Source organism: Pholis gunnellus, assembly GCF_910591455.1.
Source record: "Pholis gunnellus genome assembly, chromosome: 7".
In the NCBI taxonomy this organism is placed as follows: domain Eukaryota; kingdom Metazoa; phylum Chordata; class Actinopteri; order Perciformes; family Pholidae; genus Pholis; species Pholis gunnellus.
Window position 1 is genome coordinate 5500472 of NC_136533.1, and position 25320 is coordinate 5525791.

General features: G+C 40.5%; 2 protein-coding genes across 2 annotated transcripts in view; one reads left to right on the forward strand and one right to left on the reverse strand.

The window, feature by feature from the left end:
- Positions 1-396: 396 nt before the first annotated feature.
- On the reverse strand, positions 397-6375 carry LOC306698973 (dynein axonemal intermediate chain 4-like; the record flags this gene model as incomplete). The annotated part of the gene is made up of 13 exons (XM_079163474.1): positions 397-534; positions 2090-2243; positions 2373-2599; positions 3043-3138; positions 3358-3458; positions 3781-3938; positions 4041-4192; positions 4413-4499; positions 4938-5077; positions 5247-5432; positions 5569-5730; positions 5919-6058; positions 6266-6375. 13 exons carry the CDS (start codon positions 6373-6375, stop codon positions 397-399), a joined length of 1851 nt encoding a protein of 616 aa, XP_079019600.1.
- An 8131-nt stretch (positions 6376-14506) lies between these two features.
- The window catches only part of ap3b2 (adaptor related protein complex 3 subunit beta 2), a gene marked incomplete at its 5' end in the record, with an annotated part of 33263 nt that continues 22449 nt past the window's right edge, over positions 14507-25320 (forward strand). The window contains 7 exons of the mRNA XM_079163475.1: positions 14507-14802; positions 21291-21366; positions 21876-21950; positions 22304-22399; positions 22944-23104; positions 23506-23572; positions 23892-24074. Of these exons, the coding sequence (XP_079019601.1) occupies positions 14507-14802; positions 21291-21366; positions 21876-21950; positions 22304-22399; positions 22944-23104; positions 23506-23572; positions 23892-24074 (954 nt within the window). The remainder of the gene's footprint in view (positions 14803-21290; positions 21367-21875; positions 21951-22303; positions 22400-22943; positions 23105-23505; positions 23573-23891; positions 24075-25320) is intronic.

A 25320-nucleotide genomic window follows, 5' to 3' on the forward strand; every position in this document is an offset into this window, starting at 1 on the left:
GACTAGAGTTTCGCCAACGCGCAGGTATTTTGGCATTTGAATTCCCTCTTCTGAAACTCTTGTTTAGGTAAGTCCCCACAACTTCCCCCATCAGAGTTTTTGCATTTATAGACATACCAGCTGGTTGGGGAGCGTGATGCAATTTGTCCGAGCCAGTGTGTGAATGAAAGAAAGCACTGTCATCCAGAATAACTGCGTTAGCTGACGCATTCTTGAGTTCTGCACACAGTTCGGCTCTTACTGCTTCAAACTGGCGTTCAGTAGATCATCAACATATGGGCTGCTACTCAGGCTACAACAAAACTACATTATTATATACAACGGGAAAATCATGCATTGCCTAAAACTCACGTATACGTGTTTCTGAGTACCAGAGTCCCTTTAGAAAACCTCATTTTACCGCAGCAGGGTCTGACAGGTCTCCGCTCTGTGGTTCTGGTTCTCCTGGGCCTCTTTTCCCTCCAACGGGCCCAGAAATACAGCCTGGGTCTCCAGCAGTGGGGTGTTGGCTCCCAGAGGGGACCGGACTGGAGTCTGAACTGAGGGAGTTTTTGGTGAACCTGCATGATTTCATCTGATTTTGACAGAATCCGACCCAATGGCACCAATGACAAGAATTAAGAATAACTATATAAGAATAGACAATCTTCTCTCTGATGGTCTTGTTTACTCGTGTAGGTCATATAGCGGCATCAGTATTACATTAAGTTAAAAGTTCCTCTGACTGACTTTAAATGTATATTAAAGTCTTTGTTTTATGAATTAAATGATGTTTGGACAATGATGTTTGAAAATGTTAATGATTATAAAAAAAACTCTCTTGCAGTCTGTGCTCGTTAAGATCACATCTCCATTTCTCACCAGAAAGCGAGACATAGTGAGTGTGAGTAAAAGACAGCGAGAGAGACAAAGGTAATATACAGAATATTCAAAGTTTTCACTACTGTATGACATAATATTGCAGAATATTTTAGCCCAATATAGCCACCTCCAGCAGGGGCTTTGAATAGAAAAGTATATGATGCACATAACTCTCTCACTGACTCGATGCCTTTCATTTTAACATCCATATATTTGATCTGCCAGTAGGGGTCTCCCTAAGTCTTCAAAATAAGGTCTGTCTCCTGTCGTCACAATTTGTCAAGATCAAGTCTTTACATCTCAACTTTTAGTTGCTTATTTTTAGTGTAAAAAACAAAAAATATCTTTCTTTAGTTCAAACCGAATGTACCTTTTTATTAAAAGGGAGAAAAGCGCTGCATCTTTTTGAAGACACAAACCTTCTGGACTTACGTATCTAATTTCATAAACATGAAACAATTACATTATGTAAGGTTTAGATTTAACTTCCTAAAATATTAGTTTTGAAGTTAAATTGAAAGAGCATCAAGATAAATCTCTCAAACGGTCTCTATACCAATTGTAGTGCATTTTCTAAATGTAAAGTAAAATTCAAAAGCTCAAATTCTCATTTCTTCTTTTATTGTGGACTCATTTTGCAGTAGCTTTCCTCTAGCTTTTATTGTAATTTGAATGTGCAATCCCTTGTTTTATCTGTTATGTTGTTTGGCTTATGAATACACAAACTACATTTAATGAAAGATTTATTTCATGCCTTTATAGATACTTTTCTTCAATTTACAACATTTTGAACAACTGGTATAAATTAAACTAACGTACCAGAATTAAGTATCACAAACGTAAAGCGGCTCTAAAACAAAAGGCCAGCCTTGATAGTGTTACAAGTATAATTTTTTATATTGTTGAAATGGCAAATGGATTAAAGTTTTTCTTTTGAGTTTCCAAGTTTCAGTTTCTAAATCTACCTGGAAGCTGCAGAGTTAATGATGTCATCCAAACTGTCTTCCTGAAAGAAAGAGTAAGAGAGACAGTTGGACCTGTGTACAGCGTACGAAACGTTTTACCCTACACTCTCTATTGTGTTCGTACGTTTTCTAAAATTTGGTGGAAAATGATCGCATCATTGCTTCTCTGGATCTCTTGCACAGGGTTTCTGGAGCATCATTGGAACGGATCTATAAAGGCTGCTTTGACATTTAGCACAAAACATAGGCCACTTTAGTTTTACCTGCTTGTCTTCTCCCACTCTGAGGTTCTCGATCCGGTAGACAGTCACTTGCCCGTCAGTGTCTCCAACCAGGACACAGTCTGTCCCTCTGGTAAACAGCAGGGACTTCACCTTCACACCAGCTGCAGCATAGTGCACAATGGTTGGGTTTATGCTGAAAGGAGGTGTTTTTGTGTTTAGTGGACACGGGAATGTATCTGGCTCATGTTTCAAATCAGATAATAGGAAGTAAACGAGACAGAGCTCTAGAAATACACGCCTACTCTCTGTCAGTCCGACTCACATGCTCGAATTCAGGTCCCAGATCTCCACCTGCTCTTCATTATGGGCTGCAAATATTGTGGACCAGTTTGGGGACCACTTGACGGCATCCACGGCCATCTGGGTGGATGTGAAGCTCAACAGAGGGGTAAAGAGGTCCTTCCTCCACAGATGGATGATCCGGCAAGAGGAGCAGCTCAGGAACACATCAGAACTAAATGGAGACCATTCGATGTGGTTCACGGGGCGCTGAGAGAGAGAGCAAGGTGTAGAGTGAATACACTGAAATGGGTAGCAAAAACACTAAAGTCCCCACAAGGTATTGCATGTTGTTATTGTTATTACATTGTTATTCAGTGCTACTTGTCACGTTTATGTAAGTCAAGTATTTCTGCCAATGGGAACATGTTCACTCCACAGATTGTTGTGGTGAGGAGGTGAATCTGTAAGCCAGAACAACCCAAGCTAATTTTTGCAGGTTTGGTGTGCAAGTTGGTTTGAAGTCAAAGCATCATCCATGAGACTGAAAAGCCCAAAAGTTAACGTCCTAGTCTACTCCTGCTTTGAAAAACAGGCTCCTAGTCTTTTGTTATAAACACATAATGCTGAAAAAGCTTTGGAATATATATTTTCTGTCATTAACCATGTGTACATTTACACATTTCTCAAAGATTCTATCCAGCTGGACTTACAAAGTGTTGATAAGTGTCCAGAAAATTCTGATTGTTGGAGATGCAGCCCTTGTGGATGGGCCCGTCCGATGTGCCGACCACATAGACGTTGGATTCCTGCAGGATAAAGGAAAGCCAGGAGAAATATTTAGGTGATATATTTTGAAGTCAGAGAAACACACAACCAGAAAAAAACAAAATGTTATTCTTAAATTGGCTGTCTGGAAGAAGGAAGTCTAGTGATTAAAATCAAAATGTCCACAGAAGCCTTTAGTCTGAGGACTAGGCTCAGTTAAGACCAACCTCGAATCTATTTGATTGCTGGGACCAACTTACTGTTGGATGGAAGTCAACACAAAAAGCAGAAGTCACCCCCAATGGCTGAACCTGTTTTGTCTTCTTTATTTTGGCATATTTCTTCTCAAGCTTCATCAGGTCTGAGAACACGTGTTTTAAAAGAAAAGAAAGAATACAGGTATTATTAATACGATTATTGTGTGAGATCACCGATATACAGGTATATGTAATTTACATAAGAGCATTCTCTCAGAAAATCTGCCGTGAAAGTTCCAAAGTGGTAAAAATGAATAAATCAACTTTTAAACTCAAAAACTAATCTGAGCATGTTTTGCCAAAGATTACGACAATAGGTGACAATATCACTGTTTACTTCAGAATCTACTGTATTTACCGTTAAAGAGATTTCATCAACATATGATTTAACCAGTTGAAACCAAATCCTGCTGAAGACCATAGTACCTAAGCACTCAAAACGATTGCTGCAGCGGAACCACTTGGACATCCTGCCGTCTTCTGACACAGAGACGACAGCATCCCTGCCCTCCGCTGATAATGTCATCGCTTGTTTGATCCAGTTGACCTGCCACACTGGTTTCAGGTGCTTTGTGAAACAATCGCTACAGAACAGAAAAGTTAGGAAAGCTCACAAAAAAAGGAGTTTTGTCCAATAGTATTTATTTTTAGCTTATTTCCATGCTCCGCCGTCCACACAAACTCACCCGCTGTCGGCGATACATGTGACGTTGTACTGACTGACATTGTAGATGGCGACAGTGCCATCGTGCATCCCTACAGCCAGCTGGCTGGGGTGGTCGGTTGAGAAATCCAGGGATATGACACAACTGTGACAGTGGAAGACACACTCCGGCCACTGCACAGGGGACACGTTTACAATCCGTCATTTCCTTAACGACTAAATTAGTTAATGGAGTGCACCCATACACACATCGATGGCAGCTGACTCTGCGCTCAGTGGACTACCCGTTCTTTCCCCTGGGCCACAGCCGCCCCATAAATTCTAGCGAGAGGAGATAGGGCGCTGGAAGATGTTGGCTAAAAGGAAATAAAGGGCAAAAAATATATAAACATACCGTAGGTTTATTAAGGCACCAGCAGCAGATCAGACTTGGTTTCTGGTTCCTTGACTCAAAGTCACCGTAGGCCACTGCCAGGATATCCTTACAGGGAGTGCAAACAGAGTTTTAAGTGAAGTTTGAGATATTTTTCCTGTACAGAAAGCAATAATTCAATTCATTTAAAAAGCAAAGAGTAGTAATAGTAAAACAATAACAACTTAAATGTTTGCCTTTTTTAATTCTAAGGGCAACTCCTGCAAGTCTGCTATTTAGGTAATCATTAGTTTGGCTTTAATCTCTGCGGTCTAGGCACAGTTGCTAAAGTATGGCTAAGTACAAACTGCATATATCAACATTATTAAAATGTGTATTAAATGTCCCCCATGAAGAGTAAAGCCGGTTAAATGGGAATCCCATTTCAGCTTAAGACACTGAAAAAGCAAAACACAAAATTACAATGAAGCTGGTGGGAAGAATTTGTTCTGCTCCTAAACAGCAGCTGATTTGGGTGTTTTTTGTTTGCTTTTTGGCCTTTGTTACCAGGTTCTTCTTGTTCCAGGCCATGCTGGTAATGTTGCATCCTCTGGTGAGCTTGCAGCTCAAAGTCAAGAGATGTTCCAGAGTTGGAGTTCCAGACTCGTTCCGTTCCTCTGCCCCAGGCTTCACTGTGCTGTCAGGGTCTTACACAATCAACATTATAACTCTGTATATGGTACTTATTCAGATACACGTACATTTTAGAACTGACTAAATTGCTTAAGTTGAAGCAAAAATGGTCCCGAGCGTAACTCCACAGGCTGGTGCACCTGCGCCAACAAATTTGAGAAAGCAGTGATAACCTGAGCTTACCTCCCTGTGTGGGCAGCTGTCTGTAAGCAGCCAGCTTGGTTTGAAATATGTTCGCCACGATGCTCCTCTCCATCACAAACAAGCTGTATTGAAATGACTCTGACGACATGATCAGCTGCAGGTCGTAATCAGCATTGAAACTGTCCTCACACATTTCCATTTCAAACTTTGAGCAAATGGTGCTGTCTGAGGAAATGAAATATAAGAAAGATGATACATGTAAGTTATTGCAAAGCTAGTCTTTGTTCATTCTTAGAACCTCTCCAGTCCTAAGCACATGCTGGGACAAAGAAGTGAAACATTAACATGATGTTCTTCTTACCTGAGCTGAGTGAGCTGCAGCTGCTGCCCAGCTGTCCTCTCTTTTCTTGACCGTTGCTGGTGTTCATGGTAGTCTCTGGATAGACAGCCTTCTTGCCACTTGCAGGGGTTTCATTTTGGTTACAGAAAGAGTCATATATGTCCCAGACAGAAGCAATCGCCCCTGTGGACATGAGAGAATTTCAGCTAACTGTCTACTGGGAAAAACTGAAACTTAATAACCATAACCGCTAAACCCACCAGAATATGGGTTTATGTGTTTAAACTGGAGCACAACCTTGTACTGTAATGGAAAAACAGCTGCATCAATCTGAAAACTCGCAATTGATTTGAAGGATATTTAAGCCTAACCTTCATCCACCGCGACCATCTTGTCAATCTGGATCTGCTTGTCTTTGAGTGCTCCATTGAAAGTCTGCGTTGGTCGTTCCGCATACTTAACGTTGTCCAATCTGTTCTTACAAAGCTCAGCATATTTAACGTTTCTCTCTCTGTAAGAACAAGTTGAACATGTCAACAGCTTGATACAACCAAAGAAGAATACTGGTTACGACATCTGCACAGACACACAAACTGATATACACACTGCACAGTATGTGACAGGCAGCTCCCAAGTTAGAGACATGAAGTGCCACTTCCTGTGCCTGTTGTGCGTGTAAGATGTTGCCTAATATTCAAGAAAGCCAACAAGCACTCACTTAAAAACTTCTGCATCATCGGCGTCCTCTGAAATAAAGATGCTGGGTATGTCCAGCGGTGAAATGGTATCTGTTTCAGAGAGGCAGATGTCCACTCCCTCATCCAACATCTCTTCTGTCACATGTTGTTTCACATTGTCGCTTTTCTTCGGCACCTCTGGCGGGGAATACAAAGATAAAATAAAATAATGAACATGCATGTATAAAACACCACAAAAGACTATCTGCTTAAAAAATGTCATTTGATCATAAGATGCTGTAGATTTAATTGTATTCTGCTGAAATGTTAATATTTTATCGCATACAGTATAACAATGTAAAACTGGATTGTCAATACATTATCTTATTATACATAGGAAAGACTAATTCAAAGCAATAGAGAAAATTATAATCACCAGAAGGAATCAGTGATAATAAACATATATACTGTATATGTAATACTAACCACTTGTAGCTGGAGGGTTTATTGGTGTGTTCAGTAGCTCACTGTCTTTAGTCAGTGACGCTAAGTCAAATAGTTGCCTGCTGTCTAGAGATGGTCTGAAAAAAGAAAGAAAGAAAGTCATTATTTAGAACATTTTGCGGTCAGAAATGTGTCTATAACAAGCTACACAAATAACAATTGTAACATACGTAATGTAGGAAAATCTGCAAAACATATATGTATATTTATATTTAGCTACAAATAATACTTTGATGGAGAAATTATTCCCCCCCCCCCCCACCACCACCACCACCACCACCACCACCACCATCAATAACAATACATGTGTACATAAGACTACTGACTATGTCAATTCAACCTGCGGTCTGATCCTGAGTCGGGGAAGAGTTCATCCAGAAGGAGTCGGTCTGGTGTTGACGTCACGTCTACTGGCTCTGCACGATGCAGCGGCAGAGGGGTGACGTCATTGCCGTTAACGTCCAACACCTGTAAAGACAGGCAAATACACGGCCAGAGTCAGTATTTAATACTTTATTTATATAGCACTTAGACATGCTTGATAATAATACAAAACAAAACTATACAACATGAATAGGAAACGGGAAGATTAAGAATCATTTAGTTTAACGTTATTTAGCGTTAGATTATAATTTAATAATACCCGGACTGCTCTTCCGGGAGCTTGATCGGTGCTCCTCTCAGGTTTATTCCTCTTTCTGCACACCGAGATGGAGCTCCTCCTGCTGCTGCAGCTCAACCTGTGTGTTAAAAGAAAAGAAGCGTCTTCAAAAAACATGTTGGAACTTGTCCTGAGACTGAAATTAATCGAGAAGATCTTACGTTTCCTTGTCTAAAACAGTGAACTTACGAGCTACGCGCCAGAGTATTTCTCCTCATTTTTCCCACACCTCGTGTTTAAGCGACGTGAAAACAGCTCAAAGCTACTTCTGCTCCAAGTTGCCAGAGAGACGGGACTGACGAGCCTCGCGCGCTGTCAGTTGGGAGAAGTCTCGAGGTTGAAGTTGGCTTCATACCACGTTGTTTTTCTGTTGTTGTTGTTATTGTTTTATACTGCAGCAAAGTTTCCTCAAATCTGAAAATGACTGCTCAAGACAGTAGTACAGTAATATAGCCTAACTAAGTACATTTACTCAAGTTATGCGATTTTAAGTAGGCTACTTGTACTTTACTTGAGTAGCCTATTTCAATTGCATGCTAACGTTTCTTTATATTTATATTCCACTGCATTTTATTGTACTTTCTAGGCCACTTTATTAATGTGATAGCTTTGCTACAGCAGTAAACAAAGCAGTTAAAGTAAATCCCACCTTTACCAGCTGCATCATTAAAGTGATGCTAACATTAATGCATCACTCATTTTAATCCAGTATATTACAATTCTGCAATGGACCCTTCTGCACAATGATATTTTGTTTTACTCTAAGTATATTCTAAAGCTAATACTTTAGCACTTTCACTTATGCGTTAAGTAAAAGTACTAAAGCACCAATGTTTTTTCATTACAATGACTAGATCTTTATTATTTCATCACAGTACCGGAAATGGTCTTCCATACATCTGACGGAAGCCTACATCCTGGTAGAAAGAACTACAAATCACGTGACCAGAGCATCACCCCCCTCTGCACCGAGCATCTCAGAGAGATAACGGCCGTGTGTGTGTGTGTGTGTGTGTGTGTGCGTCTGTGTGCCTTTAAGAGCCGCATATATCCTGCTGCCCTCTGCACTAAATCTCCATCGCTGCTCTGCGAGGGCGACAGAAGAAATAAACAACAGAAAGCCACGGCCATGTCCGCCAGCTCCGCGTTCAACGACGAGAAGGGGGGCTCGTCCAGCGTCGGAGAGCCTGAATATGGTCACGACCCGGCGAGCGGAGGGATTTTCTCGTCCGACTACAAAAGGTACGAAGCCACCTGCCTCTTGACGCCGTTTTTATTTGTCATAATTTGCAGCGGGGGGGGGGGGGGGGGGGGGGGGGGGGGGGGACTATACCGGGGGCAGCTAATGGCGGGGGAGGTGCTGCGTGAAATGTGGTTTCCTGTCTGTTAAAATGTATTAAAGTGTTTTAATGCAACATACAAACCCCTTTGAAGTGAACTTAGTTTGTTATTAGGCCCGTGATTTTAAAGCGGTGTCTGCCGTTTCTCTCCTATGGTCGTGAGTCTGTCACCGTGATTTTGGTCGCTCAGGCAGCTTTTAATAGATGTGCATTCACTGGTGTGTGTGTGTTTTAAGGCGTTGTTAAAGGATCGGGCTGTTTATATTTCATGTGTTTGTGAGGTGAGATGTGACAGGCCTGTCGGAAGAGGATGCCAGGCCTCAGCTCCAGCGTTTTCAGCACCACCCCTGCTGGACAGCGCGCAGAGCGGCAGCACAGCTTTAGTGTCAGATAACCACTCAGACCCGGGTTATAACGACCTGAAATACGGTTTGAGTAGAGTAGAGTTGCTGAGTTTGTCCCATGTGTGTCCTTTGTTTCCGCTATATAGTACAGTAGCTAGACAAACACAAGTAATAAGTAATAATTAGTAATAATGATAATACTTCAACAAATGATTATTGTCATTATCAGTTAATCTGCTGGATACTTTTTTCTTGATTAATCGATTTTTTGGTCTTTAAATGTTGGGAAAAATAGTTGAAAATTACAACGTATGTTGTTAATGTACATGAATTTTTAAGGTCGATACTGCATCAATATTTGTGAGTTTACAAAATCTGATAATGATATATCAGCGGATAATAATGTCCTTATACATAAGCAAACAGTCTTGATACAGACCCCCGGTTTGTTTTGTTTATGTATTGTGACCAAGAAAAGTACTGATTGGGATATTTTACTGTAGAAAAATACTCTTGTCATAGTCCTCCACTGGACAGACTAATGGAGACTAGTTCCTAACCTTAAATAGTATAGTTTGACATTGCTGTACTACAATTTATTGTAAATTATTAGCTGTCACATACACAATACAATATATCTGCAATAAGCAAATAACAGTCAGTACATCGGCCTGGTTTATTTATCAATCTTGCTCTATTTTTAACCTAAAGATATTTAGTTTGCTTCCAAATAAGAACAAAATAAATAATATCTTCACATTTTGACGGATTTGATAGTCTGGAACCAGCACATTTTTGGCAATATTGATGAAAAATTACTTAAACAACGAAGCGATTATCAAATTCCTGCATTTCTTTGTCCATCAACTGATCTATTAATAGCTGTTATTATCTTGGTTTCTTAGGACGTGAACAGACATGAACAGATTCATAATTTTGGAGGAAAACTTGTCGGTTAGTCATCCTGCACGGGAACAATTTGTTCCTCCAGCAACATTTTCTTTTTGCACACAGGAGGATTGCTAAATGTGCTTTGCTGAATGCATATTTGATTTTCGGTTCCATTCGTTCTATTCATTGCCATATCATGGTTCAATAATTGGGTTACAAACAGCGTGCTTCAGTGTGCAGACTGGTTTCACCACAAGCCTTTTTCACAGCAGACATTTTGACTTGATTTGAAAATTTAGTCTGCATTGATTTTGTTATTTACACCGACATGTAAAAATGTCTTCTGTGGAAAAAGGTCTGTTGAAAAAGAGTGTTTGGTTCACTGGACAAACGGGGAGGAACTCTAGGCTCTGTGCATGGTTTGATAACATATTATTTGGATATAGTATAGCAGTTTGATATAGTAGTTTGGTGAATTTTTGCCATATTTTGTTGTCGCTCAATTTGTCGACATACAAGAACCATATGTACAATCCACATATGTTTAAGGCCACACCCGCACATACAAACACTCTTTTTAACTTTATGTTCTTCATAAGCCAAACAGCTGAAACAAATGACATTAACAATGGCTCAGGCCCATTGTGTGTCTCTTTAAGCCACGCCAGTGAGCCAGCATGCACAGTGCCAAAGCCCTGGAGCTCGCTCACCTAAATGTCATGCAGTCATTATTAATGTCATTAATAAACTTCTCCAGCGATGACATGCCAAAAATGTCTGCGATGCATGTTGGTAGAGCGATGCTCAGGAGATTGTCATTCTCGATCCATCCACCAGATGCCCTCAGAATTTCCCACCTGTCCCAGTGTCTCTCATTCCTCTGCTCACCTGCTTCTGCTTCTCATCAGCCCCTCAGTGTATAACCAGCTCTTTACCACTCATTCTCTGCCAGTTTGGCAGTTATGCCTTTGCTTCCCAGCACATCCGAACCTGCACTGTTTTTTTTTACCTTGATTTGTCTGTTTGGACTGCCACCCTGTTGGCAACCTGTAAGCCCATTCCTGACCATTGCTGTAGTGATTTGCCCCACTCAGTCAAGTGATTTCATTATTGTGACGTCACAATCATGAAATGGTTGGGTGGGTGACGATGATCAGGTTTTTGTTTGTCTGGTAGAGTGAACATGTGCTAACAATGGTGAAGAAACAAGCTAGAACTAATAATGCCTTCATTTCCAAACACAGCACATTAGTGTTTCTATTAGTCACCCAACCACATCCACCAAGTCCACAAGAGCCAAAACAGGCTTGGGTTTGTCCATTGCAAGGGCTTCAATATAAGGGAACGAGAGCTAAACAGAAACGTCTATTCCATGGCATAGTTTGTACTCCCACTGAGGAGAGGTGTAGTCTTGCAAAATAATTGAAAACACCAGTAAGGGTTTAGTACTGTATGTATAGGGCCTTTAAAACGGTTTCATGGCTTCCTCTTACTTATTCAAAAAGAATAACAGAAGACAGAACCATGCTGCCAGCTACTGTACGCTGACTAATACTACAAAATGCATTCATATGACTCATCAGTGCCCATGTGTTGTGAGCTATACTGTATGCCTCTAGTTGTGTTTATTCTCTCAGATTTATTCTAAAAAATACTTTTATTTTTGCATTCTCCTTTTCCCTCCTGTTGTGTTTCACACCTGTTCTCTGCATGTATCTGGGTTTGGGAACATGTTGCAGGCTTTGCTAACAGATGCCACTGCTTCACCGTAATTCACCAACAGAGGGAGCTCATTGTTCATAGATGGTAGATGTCATTTGTGGCTGTGAACTGTGACCTTTGGATCTTGAGGAGGAACCTTTGCCTTGAGTTTGTTTGCCAGGTTTTGTACTTTCAAACTAAATTCAGCCTTCATCAGTTGATTCCAGTGCAGACTGGGCGTTGCTGTCATGTCTCTCGTGTTTGCAGAAGTCGATGTCTCCTCAGTGAAAGTAGATTAACCAGATTGTCGGTAAACACGGCAGTGAAAGCGCTGACTCGACCTTCACTCTGTCGTCTCCTTGGAAACACGGCAGATGTGAGATGTTGCTTCAGTCCTCAAACATGTCAATCTCTGTTATTATTACTCTGAGCAAGAAAAACACACCTTTCCTCTCTTTTGAAAGGTGTTCACTGTGTGTCAGTGTGAAATGACTGTTGTAAGAGTCAGTGGATATGGCTTGTACTGTTTTGTTGTGGGGCTCTGCAACACATTGTTCTCTCAAGCCATAAAAGCAAATGTCAAAGTATATAATTATGTATTTTACAAGGGATGGTTGCCCCTCTTTTGGTTGGATCTATGGGCTTTCTTTGGCTTGTTGCTTGTTCTTTTGTTAAAATGTGACTTTTACATTTCTTTGAAAGACATCAGACTGTTAGCCATGCCAAAGACATCTGTGTTGTTTTGGGGTTTCTTGGATCCTCACAAAGGTTGATGGAAGTCAAACATTGCCTTTTTCCTTCAAAGGAATAGTTCAACATTTTGGTAAATGTATTTATTTTGTATTCTTAGATGAGACGTTTAGCTTAGCATAAAGACTGGGAACAGGGGGAAGCAGCTAACCTGCTACCTGCACTTTTAAAGCTCACTAATTAACACATAATATATTGTTTTTTTAATCTATATAAAAACCAGGGTGTATAAAAGACAAACGCCAGAGCCAGGCTAGCATCTTTCCCGTGTCTCCAGTCTTTATGCTAAGCTATGCTAACCAGCTGGTTACTGGTAACGATTGTTAGCACCGTGAGGTTGCCAGGTTGTCAATGCGGCCGGTCAATAAGTAGTTTGGCTCGTAACACACCGTAAAGCCACACCTTCACGTTTTTTACACTTTAATGCTATTTGTAGGTGGATTATGTTTCCCTCTGACAGAGCCAGGCTAGCTGTTTCCAGTCTTTATGCTAAGCTAACTTAACCAGCTGCTTGACTTAGCCTTTTAATTTAGCACACAGACATGAGAGTGGTATCAGTCCTCACATATAACTCTCAGCGTGACCCCAAAATGTCCAGCTATTCCTTTGAAAAAAACCCACACACACACACAGATGCATCTGGATCAAAGATAACACAAATGTACTGAAGTTCACAGCTCATTTCCATCGTGGCCCCAGTGGGGGATGAATATGAATTATCCAGCTTCACTACTTGCATATAGAGTTTATTAATTCATGACCGCCTTCATATGTTCTTTGTACTGTAAGCCACCTTCATTTAGAGAATACCATATCGCTGCACTGCACCCAGAATCCCACATAAAAGTTTTGACAAGAAGAGAAGAAAATTGAAAATAATAGTTAGCAGCAGCTGTTTTTATAATTAGAATCATAATAGATTTACTGAACTGGATCGATCCAGTTCAGTAAATCTATTAGGATTCTTCATATGTTTGCAATAATGACTGTGATGTGTTTTGTTTCTGTGCCGTTAGATCGAGATAACTAAATGTGTTCCTCTTAAACTGAGAACCAAGAGATCAAAGAGTTTATTTTAAACTTTCTGAAGGAAGAAATTCTCTCTGTATTACATCCAACATGGCACCAGTTGTCACAGCATTGTCAGTGTAATTCACTGTCAGTGGGTGTATTTCCTGGTGACATTACAGATTAAACATATCGTATTAGTCTTTAGCAAATGTCAGCAAGTCCTGACTGAGCCGTTACAGATCACAGGAAGAGCATATGTGGAATTGTGCTTCGAGGCAGTTATTTTTGTTGGAGCCAAAAAGAAATGAGTGGGAGAGAGAGAGAGAGAGAGAGAGAGAGAGAGAGAGAGAGAGAGAGAGAGAGAGAGAGGTGTCCTCATCACGACACTGCCAGGAAAGCTGAGTCATGTAAGACAAGAAAAAAAAGGTACCTCGCAGAATATAAAAAATAAATAAGACAGTGACATCTTTTAATGAGCAAGAGGGGTGAGCAATATTTCAAAAGCATCTGTCGGGTATCATAGACAGTAGATCGTTGATAGAGTTTAGCAAGATTGGCACGAGGAGGGGAGCGACAACGTGGCAAAAAGGTGTCGGAGAGGCGGTGTCACCGTGGGAGAGCGCGGATGCGTGGAGACGTTGTTGTGTGCACGAGAGGGCAGAGAGCGAGAGAGAGCTGGTGCAGCGGCGGGAGGAGTCGCGAGAAAGAGAGGCGGATGCAAGTCCACGCCCCTCTCTGCCCGAGCATCCATTTACTGAGCAGCTGACGAGGATGCGTACAGGCTCGGCAGCAACAGAAGGAGCTGCACCGGAGCTCTGGTGGATTTGGATTACAGCACTTCGGGAGGCAAAGCGCATCAACCTGGCCACCGTCTGAAGAGGTCCGTCGCATCATCTTCGTCCACATTGGATGAACTTAACCGCGGAGGGAAAGGAGTGTTATAGCACAGAAGATGCTCTTTGCTGTGAGGAGCATTGCATAAACTGATCCAGCTGATTTAACACGGAGGAGTGGCTTGGGAAACTGCAGCACTTTTATCTACCGGGGGATTCTACAGGTTGCTACAAGTTTTTCGAACACATGACCACCATGCAAAGGCTGCTGCTGCAGCTGCCGGTGAACGCGGCGAACATGGTGAAGTCGGTGCAGAATCAGGTCCAGGGCCAGGAGGAGGACAAGAGCCCCGTGCTGACCCCCGACGGCGGGCAGCACTCCTGGTACAGCGCTCTGCAGGCGGACGAGCTGCGCCACCTCCGATCCGGAGGTACTGGAGGAGGAGGTGGAGGTGGAGGTGGAGGAGGAGGAGACCACGAGGAACGAGCACCACTGGAGGAAGGTGGTGGAGGTGGCGGAAGTTTCCAAACACAACCTTTGCGGTAGGAAAATCCCAGGAGAATCCAGACCTGTTTCAACCCTTTCACGCTACAGTTATTGGTAGAGCAGTGAGAAAGTAGGCCTAAGTCAATAGTCGGTTCCCCACAACGGGTCTCAAGATAAGTCTTAATTCTAAGACAAAGAACAAGACAGAAGATAAGAACACATCTATTTCATCAACACTGAATTGCTTTCGTATCGTGAAATTGTGGATTGATTTGCCATAAGCCTTATAAAACTATTGAAATATTGTTCTTTTATTGAACTGCTTCCAAGTCATGTGCAACATATGCAAAGAGATGGGTAGCAGACTTCATTTTAAAGGGACACAAGCCACCGAGGTTGAGGACCACTACAACTTCAAAGGTCACTGAAACAATACTTTCCTTTTACTCAATTAATGGACTAGTTTTTGGTCTATAAACTGCCAGAGAACACTGAAAATGCCCATCGCAGTTTCCAAATTTCCAAATGTCTTTTGTCCATCCAGCGATCCAAAACCCCAAAACATTCACATCACAATGTAAAACAGAAAAACTCATATACAGCAGAACATCCTCACCTTTTGAGAATCTGGAACCAGGAAATATTTGTCTTTTTGGTTTTCGAAAAAAGGACTCAAACGATTAATTGGTGAGCAAAGATTTGTTTTCTGTCGTTTCAGCTCCAGTCTGAAGACATCATAACAAAACTCATAGACATCTACAACATGTGATATAAACTCTAGTGTAGAGAATGCTTCAGTTTTAATCTCACAGGTCAAAACAGATGGGAACTAATGGTAAAAACAAGTGAATACCCGTTTACTTTTCATACAAATACTGTATGTGTAGCTTTGGTATGATACATAAGTCCAAGGTAAATATGTGTTCATATCTTTTCTGTATTGGTGCCGTTATATGAATATACAAGACGTGTTTTGTGAACCAGATATATGATATCATGAAGGCCACGTAGGCGCTGCTGTGCTCTTCTATTAATTAGACTGCAAACCTTTCAAAGGAACATCAAAAGTAGTTCTCTTCAGAAATAGATTTGGTTAAAGAGAGCTATAATTACACTTTTGTGTTTTATCGGGTCGTGCCTATAAACTAGATTATTCTCAGTTTACAGGATGAGAGCTTTACTGAAGTACAGTTCCGGTTGGTTTAAGCAGGCACGTTTTACATCTGTCACCAAGAAGAAAAAACAAGAAACGTTCAAAGTGTCCGCAGAAAGAGTCGGCTTATGTAAAAACCGCCTGCTTATAAATGCATACTGCAACTCTTCCATCTTTCGCTTTCTTCTGATTCATGCAAATACATTTCCATATCTGCTCCTTGTGAACGTTGCTGCAGAGCTCTGTTCTTGGTGAACAACGTGACATCGCGGTCGAAGAGGCATCGTTGAACGTTGGCGTTCTTCTATCACGGAGACTTTTCCAGCTGATCTCTTGGCTTTGGTGCCAGGTAACCTGACCGCTGGTGTACTCTGTTGTACCACAGCGGGTTCAATAATTCAGAGCTGTTTGTAAATTCAGCTGTTGTTCGCCAGGACGGGACAAAAACCAGAGAAATGAGAGACCTGGTGTTGGTGTAGAGTTACTGTGGGCCCTGTGGGCGTGAGCAGGGAAGAGTGAACCCAGTCCCTGTAGGTCCTCACTGAGGTGGCATTTTATAGTTGGTTAGAATAAATCATGGTTAAGCATATAGACTTTAAAGTACCCGAGGCTGTATTTTGTCTCCTGGTCCATTGATTATTCTAAACTTTTAATTCATTGAGCCATTTAATCTTCCTTCTGGGCCACTGTGCTCTGATTACAATACAGTAAGAAGAGTTGTAGTGTTTGAAGGTATAATGGTGAAAGAGATGTTCTTCTTTCCTTATTGGCTGATTGTTGTTTAATTTTATTTAATTTGTTTCACCGTTTCCTTAAATCGTAATGATGTTGCTCTGTTTTTAACCCTTTAAAATCAGACATCTCGTTGCCGGCTGCGGGACATTGTTGTTTAAAAAGATCTAAAATATAAACCATGATAGCGAATGAATAGAGAAGGTTTTTATCTTTTGTGTCATTGTGTTAGATGCTCCAAAAGTTTGACTTTCTGTGTAGAATTTGTATTATTTGGTTTTTTGGTGCCATCCAGGTCTCTCTCCTTAGACTGGTCAGTGACTAGTTAAATCTCGCAAAGAAATGTACACAAATCAAAACGTAAATGTTCAAAGTTCAATTCAGTTGTGTCATGACGTCATGACGTCCAGTTACATGCGGAGCAAAGGAACATCGTAACTCCAAAGTACCAATGTAGGCACTGCAGAAACATTTCTATTGCACACGAAACTATCAAAACACTTTTGCACTCTCCTCATAAATATCTAAAATACAAAAAATGTAACGTTTCTACATTTAGAAATCTTTTGGGTCAATATGTTTTGTGTGCTAATTTTGGTAACATTTTATGAAAAATGCTTTTTGTAGATTTGTTATAGGATTTATAACACAATTTCAATATTTTTAAATACATTATTATGATGTATTGACTGACATAACCTTTTAGCTTGGATGGTACAGACTTGAGGGATTTAAATAATTTGAAGATACTCCAATAAATTACATCACAATAAGTAAATACCAAAGTAGACACACTGACCATTTCTGTTGCAGAGTTTGAAGGGTTAAGCATCCATATGTGCCACTACTACTAACACCACAACGTTTACTAATAATGCATGTGTCACTTGTCTGTGGTTGCAAACTGCTGATAATTCCCTCTTGACAGGTTTAATGTTTGGCTGCTGCAAATGTAATCAACATTTTGGGGTCCAGTTTTAATTAGATTTCCAGAAAGCCTGTTTGTCTTCAAACACGCTGCATGAATCCCTGTCACGTTATTAATTAGTGAAGCTGATCGCGGTGGTGAATTGACACCAGCCGTTAAAATAAATTACGACTGTGGTCGGTTGGTGAGTTCCTCTAATCCTTCGTGACACTTTGGCAGGTTAAAAAAACCTCGAAAGTGCCCGTTGAAGTTTGAACTTTACTCGTCAAGTTGTGTTTTAAATCATAATTGAGTTTCCTGTTTCCTTGTTGAATTTCTTAAATATATTCCTGTCGCTCCACTTTAGGGTTGAAACAGCTTGCGAAAGTATTTGATAGAAACTTGGTGCAGATGTTCATCTTCCTCTTCAGGACGAACAAGCAGAAACTAAATCCAGAAGCTTCCATTTAGCTGCAGCAGCACCTGAATATTTGAATCTGTCCAATACTTTTGGTTTATGACTAAATGCTCTAACGTACTGATGAAATTCCCAGACCAGACCAGTTTTGTGTCCAGTACTAATTAGCAAATGTTAGCATGCTAACATCTAAACTACCATTGTGCACGGTAAACAATATAAATGCTAATTTCATCCACATGTTTAATGCAGCACATCTGTTCAAGTTGAAGTGGTCTGTTCAGGCCAAAGTAGACATGATTTCATTTTAGATTCATTTTACTTCTACACCTCACAGTTTAGGATATATCAGCCAAAGTGTGCTTTGTTAATAAGTATTATTAATATTCAACTCCCCAACTCCATTGTATGTATATTGCATTATCTACGTTTGTCCTGTTATTCACAGGAATGAGAAAAAATAACGTCAATGGGATTTGACTTTTATTTTAATATTTTGTCCCTTTTTATGAAGAAAAACACTTTATGTTTAACAGTTGACTCCAAAGTAGAAAAGAGGAAGGAGGTTTCATTCTGTATTAAAGAGACTAGTTGGTTTCTGGGGTTATGGCCCGAGGCCGCGACCCCATCGTCAGGATTTCACAGGGAGAAGTGAACGAGTGGGACCTTCATTTTCTGCTGTAAATCAGCATTAGTGTTACTCGTCCTCATGCCTGGGCTGTCGGGGCTTTGGGCAAAGTTATCTTTGCATTTCCAGAGTTTATTTTTTCATTTGTTTTGGTAGGCGGCCACGTATTCTTGTAACCAAGAAACCAGCTTCGGCTCTCTGCTCGCGTCCCAAAATAACCCGCCACGAACCGCATCTTATAGATACTGTCAGGTTGTAATTCGACACTCTTTGATGCATTTAGGTTTTGAAGCGTGTGACGGGCTGATTTGTATTATTCATGCACTGAAATTATTAACACTTTGCTGCTTGATCATGGAGACGGAAGCAGAAATCTTTCTTAGCAGAAACAAACTTGAGTCGTGATGAATCGACTGTGCTCTGCAGGGGCTTACTCCTCACAGCTGTCGCACCAAAACACATGAAATATGTCGGAAACCCCAACAGCCTCACACTCATACTGAGGTATGATGTAAAAGCTTCTAACCACTGTTGGATCAAAATGTTTGGAAAGTCATTTGTAGTGTTTGCTTCAGTGTGTTTTGAGGTACATGAAGATGTAAAAAACTAAGTTTGAATGGGCAGTTAAGAGTATTAACGTTGGAGTACTCTTTATAAAGATCAGTACAAGTACAAGCTGCACAATCTGCTAAATTAGTTATTTTACCCTTAGAAAATGTTTTGATTTTATTTTGAAAATCTGCATCTGCAAGTGGATCAACTTCAAAATACACATACATTGTTGAAATGATTGATCCGTCCAGGAATATCAGGGCTCTGAATTCTTTCAGTGAAGTCAGACTCACAATTACATTATGGATATTTAAATATGGACATTATCTACGTGTGGCAGAATGTGACAGACAAAAAAAAAAGGTGTGACTAAAGAATCCAGAAAAACTAAATATTTCTACATATATTCCATATAATGTAAAGTGCTTTACAAACACACTTCTACCACCACTTTACCTAATAAACGTATGAGACGTCCTGCTAATTCAACAGACAAAAATACAAGACAAACAAACCTCTTTAGCGTTTGAACGGCATTGAATCCTCCGTGTTACGTGTCAGTGTGAGTGACATGAATCAGAGCATTACGTCTCAGCAGGAGATCGCTGCCTTTCCACAGCTCAGCACAGCAGACCTTCAGTCAGATGCAACAAAGGCGCTGCAGGAAGACAGGAAATCGCTTAACATCATTATATTGCATCTTTTGTTGTCTTGGAAACTAGTCCGGGGAAATGTGCAGCTCTGCGGCCGTTAAATCACATCGCCCACCACCAAACAATCCCCACCCAAGACTCTTTCACTTGGTGGATTCCTCCTGTTTGGTAGTTCTGACTTTAAACTTTTGATTATGAATACAGGCTAGCGAACTTACAAAGAATGTTCAAATTGTTAGAAAATTATATTTTCATTTTGACTTAAATATTGCTTGCATAAATAAAAAAAATCTGGTTACAAAGTTTATCTTACATTTTAATTTTAAATTTGAATAACCATTTCAATATTGTCCATTGTACACCAGGGTACGACTTTCAAAATGTAATGTCCGGCAGGTTTTTCTTTTTCACATTATGGTCAGAGAGCGCCAATATGAGTATGTGAAAATGTAAATTGGATTATTACTTTACATTTTTACTCGTATAACACATTTTAATGAATTCCCCTATGGCCTTCCGTACACGCATACCAAACATGACGATGTGTTAAATAAAAAATAAGACGTTGCTTTGAAGTCGCTATCGGTCTTCTGCTCTTTGGGTCTTTATTCCAAAATGTAACCATATGATGCAAGGAAAAGGTGAAGGTATTGTTGTCTTCTGTAACTTGACAATAGAGAGCAGCGTAAAAAGATGTCATCGATCGGTAGTTCAACATTAAATTAGGCTGGCGTCTTTATCCCGGCAGCTGTAGCAGTGATCCTGTCTGCACTGTTGCTGTTTGCAGGTTCCTTCTGGCAGGTTTTGTAGAAACTCTCTCTTGTTTTTGTGCGTTTGTATTGCAGCAGGGTGAGGATGTTGGTTCTAATCCACTCAAAACATCCTGCTTACAGTTACAGCACTTTAAACTATACATATACATACATTACCTGTTAGCTTCCTTTGAGAAACATAACTCTTATTAGCCATCTTTACACTATCTTTATACATTTATAATCAGAATAATTGCTCAATGCAATATTTGAGTAATGTCCTGTTGATCTACTAATCATTTCAGCACCACAATCTCCGTTCCCACAATAGTAGGTTATTGAGTTATCTAAATAAAAAGAGAAGTGAGCTTCTACTGAATCACATCTACTGATAGAGAAATGTTTCTTCCTCCATTGCTGCTAAAATATCTATGATTTCTGTAAGAAGTCAACATGTTTTAAAGATTGTGTCTCTTTCCAATTACCCCGCTCTTGTGGGTGCAGTTTCAAAGGTTCCCATATTTTGCAAGCTGGATTTCACGCTTCAAAGAGAATAATTTCTGGGTCACATTGGCACATTTTTGGCACATTTTTCAGCACTGAAATCGTAAAACATGTCTACGTTTTCTCGTCTGAGGCCTCGGTAATCTTTCTGTAAACGGTCTTTTGCTGCTTCACGCGCTGCTGAAACAAAAACGCTGAGAGCTAATTTTCAGTGTTTTTTTTTTTTCTTCTTTCTACTCCCTCAGACATGACGACTTGAAGGAGATGCTGGACAGCAACAAAGACTCCCTGAAGCTGGAGGCAATGAAGCGCATCGTGGCTGTGAGTATGAATAATGTTTACTTTGGGATTTCACTGATCAGCAGGTACGGATGCACGTCAAGTGGCAGGACAAAGGCAAGGTTTTCTGAGACAAACAGCACATGTACAACATTATTAATTCAGCAAAGACCCAAAGCTTGTTCCCTGCACCAAACTTGATGTCATAATGTTGACGGTAAAGATGCGGCCATGAGAGATGCAGATACAAACCAAAACTGGATCGTAAGTAATATTGAATGTCCTTCAGACAAAGTTTTAGAAGATATAACCACAATGGTTAGAGAAACAAACTGTGCAGTCCGCTGTTAAATATTCATAATCTGAAGCTCCACACGCATCTCTTCAGTCATCATCCCAGCAGGACAGCGGATAGTAAAAGAGGAGGAAAAGCTTGCAAACAGACTGAGATAACATATAAAACAGTTGCACCTTCTCTCACAGATGATTGAAAAATGTCACCTTATGATTTATTTTTTTTTATTGCTTTCCGGTTGTCTTTTTCTCTGCAGATGATCGCCCGAGGTAAAAATGCATCAGATCTCTTCCCTGCTGTGGTGAAAAACGTTGCCTGTAAAAACATTGAGGTTTGTAATGAGCCCGAGTTTCATGTTGCTTCATGTCTTCTTTGCTCCTTTTCTTCATTTTGTGTAGTTTAATGTGGTAAAAAAAAAAGAAAAAAGGTTCTCTCTGCATTGAGGCTTTTTTTCTTGCTTGCTTGTGATTTATGAATCATCTTATCGCATTTTTTAAAAGACCCGTGGGATTTGGATTTATCTAACCTGAACAAAATAGCCATTTTCCTCTTCTCCTCTTTTTAAGGTTTTTTATCACTTTGCTTCATCTCTTCATTTCAGATTTATCTCAACGAAAATAATTGAAGTAATCTACATAATTTGGATTAAACATGTTTTTTTTTCCTTCTTACTTCTCTCTACAGGTGAAGAAGCTCGTCTATGTTTACTTGGTGCGTTATGCCGAGGAGCAGCAGGATCTCGCTCTGCTCTCCATTTCCACCTTTCAGCGAGGGTTGAAGGTACAGCAGCTATCAGTGACAATTCCTTCAGATTTTGACTTTTCGCATGCGAAATACACACATTTATCAACATCTGATGTTATGATTAAACTCAGAAAATAAAGTATTGTTTCAGCCATGCTAGCAGCTTGGCTCTGTGGATGGTAATGTCGACGTGTCAGTCGGTCCACCACTTTGGTCCAGACTAAAACTGTTCTACATTACGATTATATGCTTCCCAAAAGATGAATCCTACAGACTTTGGTGATCTCCTGACATTTCTTCTAGTACCAACATGAGGTTGACATTTATGATTTTGAGTGTAATAACTTCTATTGTATGAATTGCTGGGATATTTGCTACAGATTTACAAGGTCCCCAGAGGATGAATTCTGATAACTTTTCTTCAAACCTTTTTTCCTCTAAGAGCTAAAATCATCAAGATGATGAGCACGGTAAACATCATGATGTTAGCATTGAGCTCATCGCACAGCTCTGCCTAAGAATAGCCTCTCATTGCTGTGTAGACTCTTATTCATATGACCCTTGCTCTGTTCTTCTGCAGGATCCGAACCAGCTGATCAGAGCCAGCGCTCTGCGAGTCCTCTCCAGCATCCGAGTCACGATCATCGTCCCCATAATGATGTTGGCCATCAAAGAAGCGGCCTCTGATATGTCTCCATACGTCAGGAAGACGGCCGCTCACGCGATTCCTAAACTCTACAGGTGAAATACCGAAATCCTTTCAGTTTTCAGACTCCTGATTCCCTGTTTAATATTGGAAGATTTCTTCTAGTCACAGATCTCACAAGGCTTTATATCAAGGATTAAAAGAACCATAAATTATACATTTGTAAGTTAGAAATCTGTTTTTGAGCCTGCAGCTTATTGGAGAGTCCTGAACCCCAGTTTGAGAACCACGAGGCTAAGATCACATGTTGTTATGACTTATTATCATTGTGAAATTAAAGCTTTTTATTGCAGTAAAAGTTAAAACCAATACTGGAAGTGATATCCTTTCGTTTTATAATCAATAGAACAACGTTTTCAGAACAGATGACGGGTAACTCTTTCTCCAGCATTTTGTTTTCATGCCCTTTAATGATTCTATTCTTCTCTGCTTCCAGTTTGGATCCAGAACAGAAGGACCAGCTCATTGAAGTCATCGAGAAACTCCTCGCTGACAAAACCACGGTGGGCTTTTGCTGATTCCTTTATTTCTAACAAATGCAACTTCAAGTTTGAAAAAGTATCAGAGCAGTCACCAGATGGCATTCACTGCCTCAGCTGTTTCAGGGCTGATCATTTGTTTGAACAGGCTTCCTCTTCACCGTGCAGTTTTTGCACAAGCTGTTGTCATTTCCAACCGAAATTCAGGTTTATTGTTAAACTTGAGAGGTAATTTGAGTATGCATGGATCGTATTTTGTGCGTCAGTAATCCTCATGGATAACATGTACTCTCCTGACATTTAAGAGAAGCGTCCTAACATCACCACCTGTTGTGTGCTGCAGTTGGTGGCAGGAAGCGTTGTTATGGCCTTTGAGGAGGTTTGTCCGGAGCGCATTGACCTGATCCACAAGAACTACAGGAAGTTGTGCAACCTCCTCATCGATGTGGAGGAGTGGGGGCAGGTCGTCATCATCAACATGCTGACCCGCTACGCCCGGACCCAGTTCCTCAACCCAAACATGAATGTGAGTAAGAATACAGAATCAGTACAGCACCCAAACCTTCTTAAATCACGGCGGTTACGTCATATATGTTTGATTGCATCAAGTGTGAATACGGTCCAACGTGCAGACGTCTGTGATGTGTAGCCGTTTACTTCAGATTAGCTTAAGTCACGTCTGATGGTGCCATCCTCCTCATGAGGCAACACATCAGTCAAGATGCTCATGTTATCTGCTGCTGGTACCTCGCATCCAGCAGCTGTCAACACAATCGGCGCAGATAATCAGTGAAGCTCAATGCACCGCGTGTTGACACAATCCATCCTCATCTATATGCACATTACACTGTAACGCACTTTACTGCTTCTTTTGCACGTCTGTTTAAATGCTACATTGCATTTTGTTGTCTCATCAATTGAGCTCCTTGCAATGACAACAAAGTAGAATCTGATCTAATGAATCTAGTCTAATAAATCGTACCCTTTTCCTTTCTGTGTCGACTCTGGGCTGAAGTCTTCAAGGCTGCTGTCTGAGTTGGCTGTACCGGCATACAGTACATAGAAGGACTTCACAATGTGCAAATCTGAACTTGCAGCTCAAACTTTGACCGAATAAGAGGTGACTACCTCAAGCTCAGTCCGTAAAAATAAAACAAAAGAAATCAGAGACCCTGATGATTTACTTTTATGCAGCAGAATTGTGGATTAACTAATAAAATAAGTTAATCGGTCCAACACCATATGCAAATGTAGCTTACACACTTATTTAGCACTTGGCCACTGCTTGCACATCGTCATTTACCGTTATACTACCATCGTAGCCTCATCCTATGTTACGGATGTCCATGCAAATTTACAAAACTCAGAAGTGAGTTCACTCGTGTCTCGTCTCAGCGACTCATTTGCATAGGGACAGGATTTAGGAAGATTACTGCGCAACAAAAGTGTATAGGTGCTCAAGTTTTATATTGTCGGATTAATTTTTCTGCTTCTGCCATCTATGCAGAGGAACAAATTGAAACCGTCCAATCATTGTTTCCCTCTTTCACTGTTGACCACTTGCTGTTTTTTTGTTTTCTGTTCATCAATTTTTCAGAGCCACCTGTTGACTTATTTTCTCGTAAGCGATAAGCAACATATTGAGACATTTTTCATACCGTGAGGAACATTGTTATTGTAGTAATTCCCAATGCATGTGGTGACAAATCGGTAAGAACCATTTTGCACTAAAGCGAGGATGTCTAATGGTACTTTACAGACACAATGTTGCT